At 44.8% G+C, this 17969-nt stretch overlaps 1 protein-coding gene across 3 annotated transcripts; it reads right to left on the bottom strand.

Moving 5' to 3' along the window:
- Positions 1–1230: 1230 nt before the first annotated feature.
- Positions 1231–17936, bottom strand: LOC135539273 (E3 ubiquitin/ISG15 ligase TRIM25-like). 3 transcript variants are annotated; one of them, XM_064965108.1, is made up of 11 exons: positions 17843–17936; positions 15783–16493; positions 14699–14794; positions 14277–14510; positions 13924–14092; positions 11696–11737; positions 11355–11462; positions 10969–11019; positions 6008–6127; positions 3943–4002; positions 1231–3217 (listed from the first exon to the last, which is right to left on the bottom strand). In XM_064965108.1, exons 2-11 carry the CDS (start codon positions 16389–16391, stop codon positions 2685–2687), a joined length of 2022 nt encoding a protein of 673 aa, XP_064821180.1. In that variant the 5' UTR covers positions 16392–16493; positions 17843–17936; the 3' UTR covers positions 1231–2684. The 3 variants fall into 3 exon arrangements, with proteins under 3 accessions (XP_064821180.1, XP_064821184.1, XP_064821189.1); XM_064965112.1 differs by having other exon boundaries at positions 11355–11459; XM_064965117.1 differs by lacking the exon at positions 10969–11019.
- Positions 17937–17969: the final 33 nt, after the last annotated feature.

Here is a 17969-nt window from a genome sequence, read left to right as displayed (position 1 = left end):
ACAGAACTGTCCCTTTAAATATACTCTGCCAATTTACTCATTACTCCATTTAACATTAGATAAATAAATTCAGAGATTCTTACCTTTCCTTCAATTCGACAGTCTCGTCCAGATCATGGCATTTGTAGTTCTTTATGATAGCCACATTAACAGCTAATTAACATTTCATTTTGGGGGGGGAATATATTTATAAAGGTCACTTTTTCCTAGAGATTTACATGGTTATCAGAACATCACGCCAGGGTAAGCCTACACAAAACACAACCTTTATTTTAAGTGTTTCTAAAAATCCCCCATGCGATTTGACCGCTAGGTTTTATGGGTATTATGACTCATACTGTGGTACTCTATTGGCTGTAAGGTTTTATAGAAATGGAACTGCATTGCTGGAGGAGAGCATGTACTGTATGCCACCGATTGTTCTCAACTCGATTGTCTTCAGATATTGAATTGTAATGGATCATCTTAGTCTTGGTAGTTTATGTACACGTCATTATGTCTACACTTAACAATGGAAGGAGACCGTGTGATAGTCTATTGCTGATGCATTTTCCTGTAAGGTTTTGAGTGAAATTTACAGTGTACCATGAGGAACAGTATATTTGGAAATATATTTAGCTACACATTTAGTTTTTTCAGTCAAATCACTGTACATAAATGCACAAGATTGCTGTGGAAAGTGTCAAAGAAACCAGTTCGTCATAACAGCACTTTATTGATGGAATGGAACGCATACGACTCCATTTTGTCTCCATCTTATGGTACGAAATGTACCATCTTCTTCCTGGCCATTTAAAAAGAAAAGATGGACAGAGAGATGGATAAAATAAGACTATTGTAAGCAAACAATCACTTAATAGCAATTAAAAACCTGAGACAAACATGAAAGAGACAAATATGAAAATAATTGGCTTTACTGAATTTGCTACTGAAGATGTTGAAATGGAAAATTTCACTGAATGTAATGAGCAATGTAAATTAGAATTTGAAAACACCCATAATAAATATTTTCATATGTATTATGAATTTTGAATTTCATTGTACATATTGTACATGTATATTGTACATACATATTATTTCATTGTTAGTTTTGCAAGTATATAACATGAAAGCAATATCAGTACTTTTCTGTCCCGTGCACTTGCAATAAGTCTACTCCTGAGCAGTTTGAAGTAATATACACAAACAGAATCAATTACACCAACTGTTAATTTGGCATTGGGCTTGGCATTGGGCTTTGCAAAGTAAAATTAAACTATCACGTGCTATTCTCAACTTGCTCTCCGCTCGTAGCGATGGCTATATATCCATAAATGGAAAAGATCCAATCAACAATACAGACATTATGAGAAGCATGCAGTCACATCACAGACAATGTGACACCCACATACACCGATGTCCAAACTAACACCAACAGACGTATGTACCCTTCTACATGAGAAGGCCCTAGGTATGGGCTATAGCTACATTAGCTATAACTTGGACCCAGAGTTTTTCCTTTGTCTGGTCACATGGACAGGCAAAACACCAGCCCTAAGTCATAACTATTTACAAAACCCAGATTTGGAAATACTTCTGTTGACAGGGTCTAAATGACCTCTGCTTGTTCTTATGTGCCAGGCTGGGTCTATCTAGCCTGGTTACCAGATCAACCAAATCCTCTGCCTTGTTCATTGTAATTCTCAACCAAATGCCGATCTGGCAACCAGGCTAGGTTCTATCAAGCCTGTAGTAGCAGTGTCAGGAAGTGCTTTCAGCACACTGCACCATGTGGAAACCCCCTTCACTTACAGGCTCTGTGTGAAACACTGTAGCGAAAATGTATTAGATCCAGAAAACAGTGAACTGATACCCACTTTTCCTTTGGGGGTATCAAGCATATTGTGGATGCTTTTCTGCTCTATTCATTGCTTCTATATCCAGTGGTGTTATTGAACATGACATTCCCTAATGCGGAATGCCTGACACCAGCAAAAAGTACATGACCTCCTGAACGGTGTGGTACTGTTCATATACAGTAGATAACATACATGTTAGACATGTTTATTCATGTGCTTTTGTGTATTTTACATGTGATTACTGTGTACTACCAAGACCCACACCAAGCGATCATAAGCTCTGATAATACAGGCTGTAAACAGCTACCCACAGACCACTTAAATGTATCTGTAAATAAACTGGCTGATCAAAACATGTATAGTAATTTGTCATGCGGCAGGGTAGCCTAGTGGTTAGAGCGTTGGACTAGTAACCGGAAGGTTGCAAGTTCAAACCCCCGAGCTGACAAGGTACAAATCTGTCGTTCTGCCCCTGAACAGGCAGTTAACCCACTGTTCCTAGGCCGTCATTGAAAATAAGAATTTGTTCTTAACTGACTTGCCTGGTTAAATAAAGGTTAAAAAAAAATGTTTCTTTACCTGTATGGAAGTGCTTAGTTTTCATTAGATACTGATGAAGAAATGCTGCCTGTTTAGGAGGTTGCTGTAGTTACAAGAGACCAAAGTCCAAAAGTATTACCTACATTATTACTAAAGCCAGTGACTACAACCAAATAATAACCTTTAGGGTACATTTCCAATATAACTTCCCAATATCAGTATGATTAAGTCATTTATTGACCCAGATACTCTACATTATAATTATTTGTAATGGAGAACAATCTGTGTGTGTGTTGTGTTAACTTCTTAAGACTGCAGCTTGCACAGGCTAACAGACGAGCCGCTGGAGAAGAGCCAGAATGCCGGGTACACTGCCTCCGCGAACTGGAACACAAACGTATGGAAAGGGTATGCCCGGTCCTGAACGTTATAGAAAGTGGCCGTTCCCTCCTCACAATCCAAAAGCACGCCGACGCGGATCGGATTCGGGTTCTGCAGTACAGTCTCACTGCTGGCGTGCCAGGCCGACAGCTTGACGTTGAACCACTCCACGCACCAGGACTGGGCGTTACGCCCCAGCCGGCTAGCCGGACCCTTCCGGTCGATGCTGTTGTAGGCCAGGCCGATGCCGGTGAAGTTGTTGCTGCTCATCTTGACCTCCCAGTAGTGGCGGCCGCGGGAGAAGCCCTTGGAAGTGAGCACCTGGCTGCAGACGGAGAAGCGGGCGGGGCCATCGGGGTAAGGGGTGGGCTCGTCTGACACAGAGGCCATGGTCATGTTCTCTGTCAGGGAGATGCGCTTGTGGGCCGTTTTGGGGTCAAGGGTGAGAACGGTGCCATCTGGTGAGGGAGAGACAGGAGGTAAGATTCTCTCACAAACACCCATGCACACATTTTTCTAAAAGTTCCTTCAAAATGCTGTACTTGTTTTCAAACTAGTGTTAGGAATATAGGTAGATAAGTGGTTAGACCACAGACAGTCTATTTCCACTACAGACATCTGTCCACTGCTGGCAGCAGCTGCCAGGCCAGGTGCTAGGACTACCAGCAGGGTTAAGGGTTGAGTAATTGTTCACAGGTGTGAGTGATTGAGTGGCAATTACTGTAACAATCTTAGATGCTGATCAAGAGCAGCATCCCAAGCCAATGGGGATTTCCTGCTGAGTGTTTGAATCTCTTTTGTTTGGCATGTCTTTTTGTATATTGTTATACTTGTCATCATATGAACATCAATAACCAACATGAGCCGTGTCCCCTAGAGACACTTACAACACCCTGTTGACTTATGTTGAACACACACTCAGAGGTTACAGACTTGCAACTTGCCAGAAGATTCCGATGGAGCAGTGTGGATAAAAAGTACAATTTGGAGCACAGTGGCATATCCCATTCCTGCATCTAGGTATGTTTTCCGTCCCATATCTCACGCCGGCTCCACGGTGTCTTAACGTAACCCCGATTGAGTTCTGACCCCCAGTGCAAACAAGTGTAACGGTAGGGTCAGTATCTTCTAGATCGAGCCAGAGTCGGTTTGCTACGTGGTTTTGTAACACCTGTGAACTTACATCGTAGAAGGTCATTTCGTTTTGCTGCAGACGTGATACTTGGGGGAACACTTGCTTGTCCTGTAAGAAAAATACCATTAGTTTAGTAAAGCGCATAGGTGACTTACCAGAGGGGTATTCCAGAAAGCCAGATTAGTGAGTTGGCGAGATCTGTCAAACTAGAATTTGAGCACATTTCCAGTTCCAGAAAGAGCGCTCGACCTATAGCCTGATCAACCATAGTAACGAATGCTCGGAAGCAAACCTGCTACCTAAGAGGTTAACTTGATCTTAGCCTGTCCTGGTGAATAAAGACGGGGTTTCTCAGCCAATAAGATTGTTGTTCGTCGGCTATGGCCGGTCCCTTTGCGGAAAATCCAATTGACATCAGAGCCTTCATTGTTTGCCGTGCATTACAAAGGGAACAAATGATTGGACCTCAACTATCTTTTAAATCATTCAGAAGATTCTCTTTTGGAACGTTATCATTTCTCCGCACAATCATTCATATCTGGCCAACTTTTGCCAGCAGCATACCACCCTGCATACCACTGCTGGCTTGCTTCTGAAGCTAAGCAGGGTTGGTCCTGGTCAGTCCCTGGATGGGAGACCAGCTGCTGCTGCTGGAAGTGGTGTTGGAGGGCCAGTCGGAGGCACACTTTCCTGTGGTCTAAAAAAATGTGATTAGGTACACTGCCCTGTGTAGGGTGCAGTCTTTCGGATGGGACGTTAAACGTCCTGACTCTCTGAGGTCATTAAAGATCCCATGGCACTTATCGTAAGAGTAGGGGTGTTAACCTCGGTGTTCTGGCTAAATTCCCAATCTGGCCCTCAAACCATCACGGTCAACTAATAATCCTCAATTTACAATTGGCTCATTCACCCCCCTCCTCTCCCCTGTAACTATTCCCCAGGTCGTTGCTGCAAATGAGAACGTGTTCTCAGTCAACTTACCCGGTAAAATAACGGATAAATAAAAAATAAAATAAATAAAACTTACTCAACCTGTACATAGCCAATGTATCGACTCTGCCGCTCCATCGTGGTTTTGCCTTTACTGCTATCGGCCTACAAACTCTGCATTACTGGCCACTGGAAGTTTCCTGTACAAACGATTTGGCAAGGCGACTGTGCGTAGAGCAAGGCAACTGTGCGTAGAGCAAGGCGACTGTGCGTAGAGCCGTAAGAAGAGTCTGCCTTGCATTAGAGATTCTTTTTTTTGTGTGTGTGTTTTTGTTGCATTCCCTGCCCATCAAGCTGTATAATCAAGGAGGTCTTTTACAGAATTGCAGATACAGTAGGCTGCGACGCTTTGCTAATCTCAAATGAATAAACCTAAGCAACATGATAAATAGCCTAATTAAAACAGCGCAGATTTTGCAAACATCATTGGCGTTACGACTTGGAACAAACACACGGTTGTCATGAAAAGCACTCAAATTATTATTCATCCTACATAGGCTATGGAATGTGCCTACCATTGCAATTGTGACATAGGCCATAGCCTTGACATGAATATCACCAGTGTTGCAATGACAGTGCTCTCTGAAGTGAAAGCATCATTACTAAATCACCCATGTGTGTAAGCTAGGCCTATTAAGGTATTGGAATTGTGCCACTTCACTTAAGCATTTACTCGGTCTGCAATTATCTGCCAGGCACCCTCTCTGGCATTTGCAACCGCGCCTCTATTACAATTTTGGTAAATATATAACCATATTCATTGTATGTTACAATAGTTTCTTGTTCTGGACTTGTGACATATTGGGCTGTCTTGACTCCATAGCTGTAGTTTATTTCGGTCATCGACATGAGGCCCTTTTTGAATGTTGCGTGCACGCGCCAGTTGTCGGATCAACCAATCTGCAATTCGCTTAGTACAATTCTGGAACCAAGACATCAGACTCCCTCATCTGGTTAAGAGAAACTGGATATGTTCAGGGAATCCTAAATATGTTAAACCATCTTGCTAGAATTACCCCCCAGTTGTGACAAGTATCTAGAATTGCATTCAAATTTGTCATTGGAGGCACATTTATGGTATTTGGCTGCATGAGCAGAGAATATAATTTTAAGCAACATTTACCTGGGTCCTCCCTGTTCCTGGTTCTGGGTTCTGCGGATTGTCCTCTGGGGTGGTCCCTTGGTGTGTGTGGAACAGGAGTGGCGGACTCTCTGGGAGCATTAGGTGGCTTTTGGGAATTTTCTGATGGAAGACACACAATGTACTGATCCTGCGCTGATACTGGTTAAAGAAGTCTGACTGACTTCCACATCGTCCATAGCCATCTTTGTATCAAAGATAATTGCGTAATTATCGTATTTCGTCGTCCTAACGTAGTCTACACTGCTTTCTGCCCAGCAGCTAGCTAACGTCCACTAGCACAGCAGCTAGCTAACGTCCACTAGCACTGTAGAAACTATTACACTCAACGACTCGATTAGTGTAGTGTTAGCTAGCTACATAGTTGTCTTTGCTGTCTTCGTATCCAAGGTAATTGTGTAGTTTAGAGTGTGTAGACTTAGAGTGATTATCTTAATTTACTGAGGTTAGCTAGCCAGCTATTTTGTCGTCCTTAACGTAGGAGTCACTGCTAGCTAGCTAGCCAACAGCTAGCCAACGTCTTCCGAATTGAACTTCAACAACCCGGTCAACATTCCGCCTCGCTCCACAGGTAGTATCACATTTTCATTTCACTTCATTACAGTACAACGGTTTGATTTGTTTGATCGTAGCTAGCTAGCTACATAGCCGTCTTTGTATCTAAGACAATTGTGTAGTCTGGAGCGATTTTCTAGGTTAGCTAGCCAGCTATTGTCGTTCTTTTAACGTAACGTTACGTAATCAACACTGCTAGCTAGCCAGCTAGCCCCCGAATAGCAGCACTGTAGAAACTATTACACTCGACGGAACGACTTGATTAGTGTAGTGTCAACAACGTAGCCACTGCCAGCTAGCCTACTCCAGCAGTACTGTATCATTTCAATCATTTTAGTCAATAAGATTCTTGCTACGTAAGCTTAACGTTCTGAACATTCGATAAGTGTAGTCCACTTGTCATTCCAATCTCCTTTGCATTAGCATAGCCTCTTCTGTAGCCTGTCAACTATGTGTCTATCTATCCCTGTTCTCTCCTCTCTGCACAGACCATACAAACGCTCCACACCGCGTGGCTGCGGCCACCCTAATCTGGTGGTCCCAGCGCGCACGACCCACGTGGAGTTCCAGGTCTCCGGTAGCCTCTGGAACTGCCGATCTGCGGCCAACAAGGCAGAGTTCATCTCAGCCTATGCCTCCCTCCAGTCCCTCGACTTCTTGGCACTGACGGAAACATGGATCACCACAGACAACACTGCTACTCCTACTGCTCTCTCTTCGTCCGCCCACGTGTTCTCGCACACCCCGAGAGCTTCTGGTCAGCGGGGTGGTGGCACCGGGATCCTCATCTCTCCCAAGTGGTCATTCTCTCTTTCTCCCCTTACCCATCTGTCTATCGCCTCCTTTGAATTCCATGCTGTCACAGTTACCAGCCCTTTCAAGCTTAACATCCTTATCATTTATCGCCCTCCAGGTTCCCTCGGAGAGTTCATCAATGAGCTTGATGCCTTGATAAGCTCCTTTCCTGAGGACGGCTCACCTCTCACAGTCCTGGGCGACTTTAACCTCCCCACGTCTACCTTTGACTCATTCCTCTCTGCCTCCTTCTTTCCACTCCTCTCCTCTTTTGACCTCACCCTCTCACCTTCCCCCTACTCACAAGGCAGGCAATACGCCGACCTCATCTTTACTAGATGCTGTTCTTCCACTAACCTCATTGCAACTCCCCTCCAAGTCTCCGACCACTACCTTGTATCCTTTTCCCTCTCGCTCTCATCCAACACTTCCCACACTGCCCCTACTCGGATGGTATCGCGCCGTCCCAACCTTCGCTCTCTCTCCCCCCGCTACTCTCTCCTCTTCCATCCTATCATCTCTTCCCTCTGCTCATACCTTCTCCAACCTATCTCCTGATTCTGCCTCCTCAACCCTCCTCTCTTCCCTTTCTGCATCCTTTGACTCTCTATGTCCCCTATCCTCCAGGCCGGCTCGGTCCTCCCCTCCCGCTCCGTGGCTCGACGACTCATTGCGAGCTCACAGAACAGTGCTCCGGGCAGCCGAGCGGAAATGGAGGAAAACTCGCCTCCCTGCGGACCTGGCATCCTTTCACTCCCTCCTCTCTACATTTTCCTCCTCTGTCTCTGCTGCTAAAGCCACTTTCTTCCACTCTAAATTCCAAGCATCTGCCTCTAACCCTAGGATGCTCTTTGCCACCTTCTCCTCCCTCCTGAATCCTCCTCCCCCTCCCCCCTCCTCCCTCTCTGCAGATGACTTCGTCAACCATTTTGAAAAGAAGGTCGACGACATCCGATCCTCGTTTGCTAAGTCAAACGACACCGCTGGTTCTGCTCACACTGCCCTACCCTGTGCTCTGACCTCTTTCTCCCCTCTCTCTCCAGATGAAATCTCGCTTCTTGTGACGGCCGGCCGCCCAACAACCTGCCCGCTTGACCCTATCCCCTCCTCTCTTCTCCAGACCATTTCCGGAGACCTTCTCCCTTACCTCACCTCGCTCATCAACTCATCCCTGACCGCTGGCTACGTCCCTTCCGTCTTCAAGAGAGCGAGAGTTGCACCCACCCCTTCTGAAAAAACCTACACTCGATCCCTCCGATGTCAACAACTACAGACCAGTATCCCTTCTTTCTTTTCTCTCAAACTCTTGAACGTGCCGTCCTTGGCCAGCTCTCCCACTATCTCCTCTCAGAATGACCTTCTTGATCCAAATCAGTCAGGTTTCAAGACTAGTCATTCAACTGAGACTGCTCTTCTCTGTATCACGGAGGCGCTCCGCACTGCTAAAGCTAACTCTCTCTCCTCTGCTCTCATCCTTCTAGACCTATCAGCTGCCTTCGACACTGTGAACCATCAGATCCTCCTCTCCACCCTCTCCGAGTTGGGCATCTCCGGTGCGGCCCACGCTTGGATTGCGTCCTACCTGACAGGTCGCTCCTACCAGGTGGCGTGGCGAGAATCTGTCTCCTCGCCACGCGCTCTCACCACTGGTGTCCCCCAGGGCTCTGTTCTAGGCCCTCTCCTATTCTCGCTATACACCAAGTCACTTGGCTCTGTCATAACCTCACATGGTCTCTCCTATCATTGCTATGCAGACGACACACAATTAATCTTCTCCTTTCCCCCTTCTGATGACCAGGTGGCGAATCGCATCTCTGCATGTCTGGCAGACATATCAGTGTGGATGACGGATCACCACCTCAAGCTGAACCTCGGCAAGACGGAGCTGCTCTTCCTCCCGGGGAAGGACTGCCCGTTCCATGATCTCGCCATCACGGTTGACAACTCCATTGTTTCCTCCTCCCAGAGCGCTAAGAACCTTGGCGTGATCCTGGACAACACCCTGTCGTTCTCAACTAACATCAAGGCGGTGGCCCGTTCCTGTAGGTTCATGCTCTACAACATCCGCAGAGTACGCCCCTGCCTCACACAGGAAGCGGCGCAGGTCCTAATCCAGGCACTTGTCATCTCCCGTCTGGATTACTGCAACTCGCTGTTGGCTGGGCTCCCTGCCTGTGCCATTAAACCCCTACAACTCATCCAGAACGCCGCAGCCCGTCTGGTGTTCAACCTTCCCAAGTTCTCTCATGTCACCCCGCTCCTCCGCTCTCTCCACTGGCTTCCAGTTGAAGCTCGCATCCGCTCCAAGACCATGGTGCTTGCCTACGGAGCTGTGAGGGGAACGGCACCGCAGTACCTCCAGGCTCTGATCAGGCCCTACACCCAAACAAGGGCACTGCGTTCATCCACCTCTGGCCTGCTCGCCTCCCTACCACTGAGGAAGTACAGTTCCCGCTCAGCCCAGTCAAAACTGTTCGCTGCTCTGGCCCCCCAATGGTGGAACAAACTCCCTCACGACGCCAGGACAGCGGAGTCAATCACCACCTTCCGGAGACACCTGAAACCCCACCTCTTCAAGGAATACCTAGGATAGGATAAAGCAATCCTTCTCACCCCCCCCCCCTTAAATGAATTAGATGCACTATTGTAAAGTGGCTGTTCCACTGATGTCAGAAGGTGAATTCACCAATTTGTAAGTCGCTCTGGATAAGAGCGTCTGCTAAATGACTTAAATGTAAATGTAATTAATTTACAATATTTTCATATCCAATGATGGCAGGCAGTTCTTTTACACAATATTGTATGAGTCAGCTGCTGCCTAAATGTAACGAAACAGGCAGGGAGCAGGCCTCGAACCCTCGACCTTCTAGCCCGAAGTCCAGCGCCCTATCGACTGTGCCCCAAAAGCATGCTCGAGCGGCAGAGTCGATATCCGCGCTTATAAACCCAGGGTCGTTGCACTACTTCCTCCTTTCAAAGAACGCGTCCTCGTGCTAGCCTCCGACTCTACGTCTTGTAGGAACGTGCTCACTGGCCAAGCACATGGCATTGTCGAGGATGCAAGGTCCGACCACTTCTGACATCAATGTAATGAAACAGGCACAGAGCAGGCCTTGAACCCTCGACCTGCCCCAAAAACATGCTCGAGCGGCGGTCGATATCTGCGCTTATAAACCCAGGTTTGTTGCACTGTAGGTTAAAGGGATAGACTTTTTGACAATTAAGCCCCTTTTTAAAAATGTATTTTCTTACCCAGAGTTCAATGAACTCATTGAAACCATTTGTGTCTCTGTGTGCAGTTTGAAGGAAGTTGAAGTTAGTTTCTGATGCGATTGCTAACTAGTAGTAGTGCAATGATTGGAAGTCTATGGGAGTATCTAGCCAAAATTGGCTTATTTGATAATGTTGAAATATCCCTTTAAGCACTCTCTCCAACTAAGGTTTGCAGAACAGACTGAATAGCCATAAGCCTGTTAAACTAGATCATAAACTGTGATGTTACTTGAAACATGCAATGCACAGCACACCTGTTATCTGAGCTTGGCAGTTATTGAAGTAAACACACAGAAACACACTGAAAAATCAGTTCTCACTGTCAGCCTTATGTTCTTTCCATTCCTTGTGATCTCGTTTCTTGTCCGACTCTGAAAGGGAGAAATGGTTGAGATGTGTAGGATCAAAAACGTGACTGAGGGTCATAGTTGACCCTTTAGAGGTGTAAATAGTGGTAGAATTGGCAGTAAGTCTTGTTTTTGAACCATTCATGTCACAGGTGTTTCTGACTGACAAGAACAAGCTGTATTTGTCCTGTTTTTGTCTGGTCTGATAAGGAAACGGAAAAACCCAGTCGGTGTATCGTATTCTATATGTTTGTCGAATGGTTCAATGTAGTGTCTTGGTAAAAATGTACCTCGACACACTAAAAAGGGAATCTTTATCAGGCTACAAGGCCACAACGACCCATCTTGTAATAGCCTACTTCTCTCTCGGTTTGAATCTTGTGGAGGCTTCTTCTGGTTTGCCCTGAGGGGAGCTCCTGGGCTGTGGGATCGAGGCATTCTCAGGTGACCTGGTGGTGGCATACCTCCTGAAACACAGACCAGATGAAACTTAGTGTCACACTGTATCAACGTAAATACAGTGCCCACGGTTGTGATTACGCTATGAGTGACCACCACAACGAGTCTATTACTGATTTCACTAATTATTATGGCTGTACAATTTAGCCATACAAAAGCCATATGTTTCTGAAAAGTTACAACTTACTGTATGCCAACAGGAGTTATGTAGTTATAAAGAGGAGGGCATAATGGCACTCACCCATTTCATAGAAGTTTGGCAGCAGAGGAGCAAATCTCTCAGCTGTTGGGATGAAATCACAATTTATTGGTAATTTACACATATTTAGCATATGTTATTGCGGGTATAGGGAAAGGCTTGTTTTCTTAGCTCCAGCAGTGCACTTTAACAATACAATAAAAATGAATTAAGAAACGAGCGATGTCAGAGTCCGGACTATAACTGAATACACTGTGTACAAAACATGAACACTTTCCTAATATTGAGTTGCACTCACCCTCAGAACAGCCTCAATTCGTCGGAGCATGGCCTCTACAATAGGGATGGGTGTTTGACTGTTTTAAGAGTACTCGCATAATTTCAGGGCTCTAATGAAAAAATTATAATTATTAAAACACACTGGACAATGTGTGCATTTATCTATATGTTAAACAGTGCGCAACCATGAATAATTTATCATAACCATTAGACACATTCTAATTCCTAGATTGCTATTTTAGAATCATTAACTCAAACTATGGGCTCTGTTAAGGCGTCAGCATGCTTCAGTTCGGCTGGCGCCTAGCCAAACTTGGCTACTCTAACCAAGCGAGTGTGCTCGCATACTCCCGCATACCTTGCTTGAAAAACGAGAACAATGCATCAATAGTACGGTTTGCTTATTGGGACGCCCCAGCTTGTATACACTTCCTCAAAATAGTCAGAATTAAATCGACGATAACTCAAGACGTCTTTGCCGACGATTTTAGTTGTGCAATTTTACATCAAACTAACGTGCATGAACGAGTTGAATAACAAAGACTATTTTAGAATCAATATTGCTGACCAATCACAGGCGAAAGGTCGTGACTTCGCTCCGAATTTCGGCTTGCCTCCGAACAGCCGAAAAAACCTCACCAAAAACGTCAATAATATGCACGAACTCTACCGAAGTGTTTCGGTTGGGAAGCATGCAGACGCTTTTACCTGCTCGGCTCTGGTGAAGTCACAGCTGCACTTTGCAGTGGCAAAATATATAATGCGAGGTTTCTGCTGCTTGTCCAACTTCGAGTTTCGTTGTGCTTGATTAGCATATGATTTGTCAAGGAGCTGGTTGTGGCTTCTGCTCTGCACCAGACAAGTTTTGTGCTTCAGTTGCACTTCTCCACTCGGATGAGAATTCACGAACTGACATTCTATCAACAGACAGCGCTCTGATGTGTAGCCTCTTTTTTTTTCTCTCTGGTAAAATGCTAGATTAACTAGAAGCAAAACATTAGATTAGGAAATGTAGCTGGTTACATTGTATGATAAAAGTGAGACAGTTTGAGTTCTCCAAACAACCTGTACACTACGAGAATGAGAACGCTATGCCGTATTAATACATTGAATAAACGGAAATTACCATAACCAAACAGTCTGGATTAATGGGGAAATGGCAAATGATTAACACTAGCCTACATTTACTATTGATATATAGCAGGGATTTCATAAAGATTGACAAACAATTCACACCATGAAATCAATGAATATGTATGAATTGGCAGGAGAGTGAGCATTTTTATTTTTTATTTAACTAAGCAAGTCAGTTAAGAACAAATTATTAGGAACAGTGTGTTAACTGCCTTGTTCAGAGGCAGAATGACATATTTGTACCATGTCAGCTCTAGGATTCGATCTTGCAACCTTTAGGTTACAAGTCCAAAGCTCTGACCACTAGGCTACCTGCCGGCATGGAGAAAAATGTGCCTGGTACTTTGTAGCACAGTATTTAAAAAAAATAATCTATGGTGAGATTTGATGTCATGCCCATCCCCACTCTACAAGGTGTCAAGCGTTCCACAGGGATGCTGGCCCATGTTGACGCTGATGCTTCCCACAGTTGTTGTTTCAAGTTGGCTGGATGTCCTTTGGGTGGTGGACCATTCTTGATACACATGGGAAAATGGGTGAGTGCCCAGTTCAGGGCAGGGTACTGGGGGGAGGCCGGCAATTGGTGATTATTTCACTTAGATTACCTAAGTATAATGCTTGTAATCTGGAACAAAAACACCTCAAACCACCAGATTGGTAACCAATTTGAGGGATAAGATGTTGGATTGTGAATTATTGATTGATTGAACTCAGTGTTTGATCCCTTATTGCTCTCCAATATAAAAATCACCATTGTCGAACATGTCCATGCAAAGTTTTGGAATTAAATATCACAAGGCATCATACAAATGCCGCCCATAAGCATGTTTTATACACTTGTATACACACACACACACCTGGTTTGAGTATCTGCAGTCTGGCCTCTACAGGCTGTTTCAGTACATGTGTGAGATGCTCCCTCAGGACTGCAGAGTAGGCATGCCAGGCTGCCACGGCCTTAGAGTCCAGGTTCACCTTCGGGGTATAGGGGTCAAAGGCCACCACTGCCGGCATGTCAACTGAGGCCTGTCCCAAAGGAAAGGTAAAACACCAACAATAAGATGCATTATAATCATTATCGGAATTTCAAGACTGTTAGCCCACTGAGCTAAGGCCGGGAGCTGACGCAAGTCTTCTGATTTCAGGTAAGGTTGCTCATCACCTGAGTGAGGGCAGTTCACCGAAGCCACCTTCGCTACACTGGACTCACCTGTAGGAAAGCCACGGTCTGAGTCCGACTGAGCAGGCTGTTGACGCCATCTTTTGCTGCGCTAAGCTTCACAATGTTCTGGTTGAACTTCTTTATGAGGTTCTGGAGTTTGGTCTGACCGCTCTCCTGCTCACGGTCCACAGTGTTCAGAGCCTCACGCTCGTCACGGTCCAGCAGCTCCCGGATTTGGCGGTAGTCATCCTCTAGCGCTCTCTTCCTGCTGGCTGCAGAGTCCTGGAGGAGGTGGACACAAAGTACAAGGAGTTCTCAAATTGATATCTCTCATAGCATCTCACTGCTCTTCCTGTAGGTATTTGATATTTAGTTTTTCCAGGTGCTCAAAGGTTTCAAACTGCTTTATATACTGAATACGGTAGTTAAGACAATTTCTTGAGTCCTTTGTTTAAAAAGTGATCGCTCACCTTCAACTTGCTCTGCTGGTCACTCATCTGAGAGATGACTGTCTGGTTCTTGTCAATCTTTCCATCCAGCAGACACAACTTGCCCCTCAAATCAGACTGAATGAGACATAAATTAATATTATATTCAACCAAATAAATCAAAACATTTCTAACTCTTAAGATGGGATAATTAGTTCTCTTTTAGGATTAGTGATCAATCACATTACTTCTGTAAGCAAAATAGGGTAAACAATCAGTAGTGAGGCTTGAACCTGCGACCTTACACCTGTAGCCTAGCGGTTAAGAGCGTTGGGACAGTAACCCGAAAGGTGGTTTAAATCCCGAGCCGGAAAGGTGGAAAACTCTGCCCTTGAGCAAGGCAGTTAACCCTTAACAACTGGTCCCCGGGTGCTGATGACATGGACATCGATTAAGGCAGTTAACCCTTAACAACTGGTCCCCGGGTGCTGATGACATGGACATCGATTAAGGCAGCCCCCCTCACCTCTCCGATTCAGATGGGTTGGGTTAAATGCGGAAGATACATTTTGGTTGAACGCATTCAGTTGTGCAAGAAACTTACTAGGTATCCCCACAGAACAGTATGCTAGGTATTTTACCAGATGTATAAATGTGAAGCATCTGGTTAGTTTCCACTCACTACCAAATATGGTGATTAGAGGAAGCCCAGGGGTAGATTTTGGCCAACATTCACTTATCCATTTACAAAACTAGAATCTGTAAGAGTGGAGACTAACTTTTGCCACAGTTTCTTAACTGCGTTGTTAAGGAGTACAAGGGCGAATTGAGTTATTGTGTACACACACACCAGAGTAGGCGTTCCATAACGGAAATAAATACTAGAATGAGCCAATAGGATCTCACTAGCTCGTGCTTGGCTCTGCCCACCTCCTTGCTTGGTCTGCCCACTATGATTTTAATTTGCTCCCATTGAACCGACACGCTCTGGTCTATTCCCCTTCCCTCATAAAAAGGTTCAGACCTCTAGACAGAGATTGTAATGCACTACATGGGTGCAATGGGCTGGCACAACACTGTGTGCCTGACCGTGGATGGGGTGTATTAAAATGTATTGTAAACTTACCTCTTGCAGTGCCCGTTGTTCATCGGGGTTGGAGAAGGTACAGCCTTTATGCACCTGCTGCAGACAGACACCACAGATACAGCGGCCATGTTGGACACAGTAGAACTCCATCAGCTTGTGGTGGTCGGGGCAGATACGGTCGCACAGGTCGCCCAGAGGCTCGTTCAGCTGATGCGCGCCAAACACTGGGTTCTCATGATGAGGCCTCACGTGCTCAAGGCAGAACGACGCCATACACGTGAGGCAGGTCTTGAATGCTTTGGCTTCCATACAGGTGTCGCACAAGATAACCACCTCTTTGGGCTCCATCTTGACCGCATCCCACTTGATTAAGTCGCCCATCTCATTGGGGAGGTCGCTTTTATTCGACTTCATTTTGAACGTTTCCACAACAGTGCTGAGGACGGTGTTCTTCTTCAGCACTGGTTTGGTGGTGAAGTGGGTCCGGCATTGTGGACAGCTGTAGTTGTCTTTCCATGTTTCTAGGAGACACGCTTGGCAAAAGTTGTGTCCACATGGAATTGTCACCGGACAGTCGAAAGCACATAGGCAGATGCTACAGCTCAGTTCGTCTTCGAGACTCATGAGGGAAAACATTTTGTCGGCCATGATGGAACTACAACTGTCTGCGGCTGCGTTGTCTGTAAGTATTCTGTTTAAACTACTATTCTGACAACAGCAGAAATGATGACATCACTTTTGTATGGAAACCTTCAAAATAAAAGCACACAGTTCAAAACATTGCAATGTTGATAACTCATTCTAAAGATATTACATTGTAATTGCTATTTACATGGTGCTTATATGCAAGGTCTTTTTTGTTTTGCAAAAAAAAGTGTAAAAAAATTAAGACCTAAGACCACTTGGTACAGCTATTGGTATGCTCACAATACTGGGGTAGCTCCACCAATTAGGTGCCTTGGTAGTAGTGCAACTTTGTGGGAAAAAGTTTACTGAGCTGAATTTCAACATGTCAAAACACACATGTTCAACCTAATTTAAAGAGTTTTCCCAATCCCTTAAATATTTTTTGGGGTGACAAATAAGTAGCAGGGTTGACCGTACATAGAGTAGCAGGGTTGACCGTACATAGAGTAGCAGGGTTGACATGTTGTTCTTGACCAGCTCAGTTTCCCACCACAAAGCACCAGAAAATGGCCAAAAAGAGTAGAACCAGCTCACCTGTTTTTACACTGATTTGACTATTAATGTCCAATTAAAACTTTGCAGGAATAGCTTCACCATATTAAAATGAGAGTTTCGTTAACGTAATAGTGTGACCTTAAAATCTTGGACAGATGTTTAATTCCTTAAATTAGTCTCTCATCACATTATTTAATCTTCAGAAATGACCGTCAGTGAACCAGCATTGCTTCCGCCCCTCTCCAATCGCTCCATAAAAGCTGCAGTCCTTGCAGAGCAAAGGAAATAACTACTTCAAGGTCTGGGGGAGTGAGGTCACTGATTTGAAACACTACTAGAGAGCAAGACAAGCTACCTAGCCATTTCACACAGGTTACAAAAACAACATAACTAGGGCTTTACAATGATTGTGAACATCGGGCACAAAGGGGAAATTGGGGAACATCGGCACAAAGTTCTTTATAAACCACTATGTAATTCATATAGTGTAGGCCGTCACTGTAAATAAGAATTTGTTCTTAACTGACTTGCCTAGTTAAAAAAAAGGTTCACTTTTTTAAAATTGCATTGTGGCCAATGGAATGGGTGGAGTAAAAGGCCAGCAACACTGTATTAACATAGCAGTATGTCGCCAGTCACTCTGGCGAAACAAAATGCATCAGCAAAACAAAACGTGTTGATAATCTTTGCTTCCGTGGTGCAGCTACGGAATATTTGGGTTTTGAGGATACTATCTCTGCGCATAGTCATCATCTACTTTATTTTCAATCTAACCTTACAGTTTCCCCTTTTGAAGAGACATTATTACATTATTTGCTTGAGTGAACAATTAGGCCTTCACGATTTTAGTGTTTTTAAAATAAAATGTACCTGAACCATTATATCTTAAGTAAAGTAGCCAACGGAATCAAACTTACCAGGCTGTAAAGTGTGCTGACAACCGTACTTGTCTACGTATGTCCCCTGACTTGTCCGAGTTCTGCAGCCGGTCCCTATGACATCTTCTTCAGGTGGGGTTTATCGGCAGTTGGCATCCAACTTTAT

This window comes from Oncorhynchus masou, chromosome 5 (genome assembly GCF_036934945.1).
Source record: "Oncorhynchus masou masou isolate Uvic2021 chromosome 5, UVic_Omas_1.1, whole genome shotgun sequence".
NCBI classification, from domain to species: domain Eukaryota; kingdom Metazoa; phylum Chordata; class Actinopteri; order Salmoniformes; family Salmonidae; genus Oncorhynchus; species Oncorhynchus masou.
The sequence above is the reverse complement of the archived record's forward strand: the minus strand, read 5'-3'. Positions and strand labels throughout refer to the sequence as shown.

Excerpts from the sequence above, each read along its gene's own strand:
- LOC135539273 (XM_064965108.1), bottom strand. The coding sequence starts at position 16,391 with ATGGCCGACAAAATGTTTTCCCTCATGAGTCTCGAAGACGAACTGAGC. Across the intron at positions 14,511-14,698 it reads ACCAGCAGAGCAAGTTGAAG|GACTCTGCAGCCAGCAGGAA; the intron begins GTGAGCGATCAC and ends CACCTCCTCCAG. Across the intron at positions 11,738-13,923 it reads ACTGCAGATACTCAAACCAG|CTGAGAGATTTGCTCCTCTG; the intron begins GTGTGTGTGTGT and ends TCATCCCAACAG.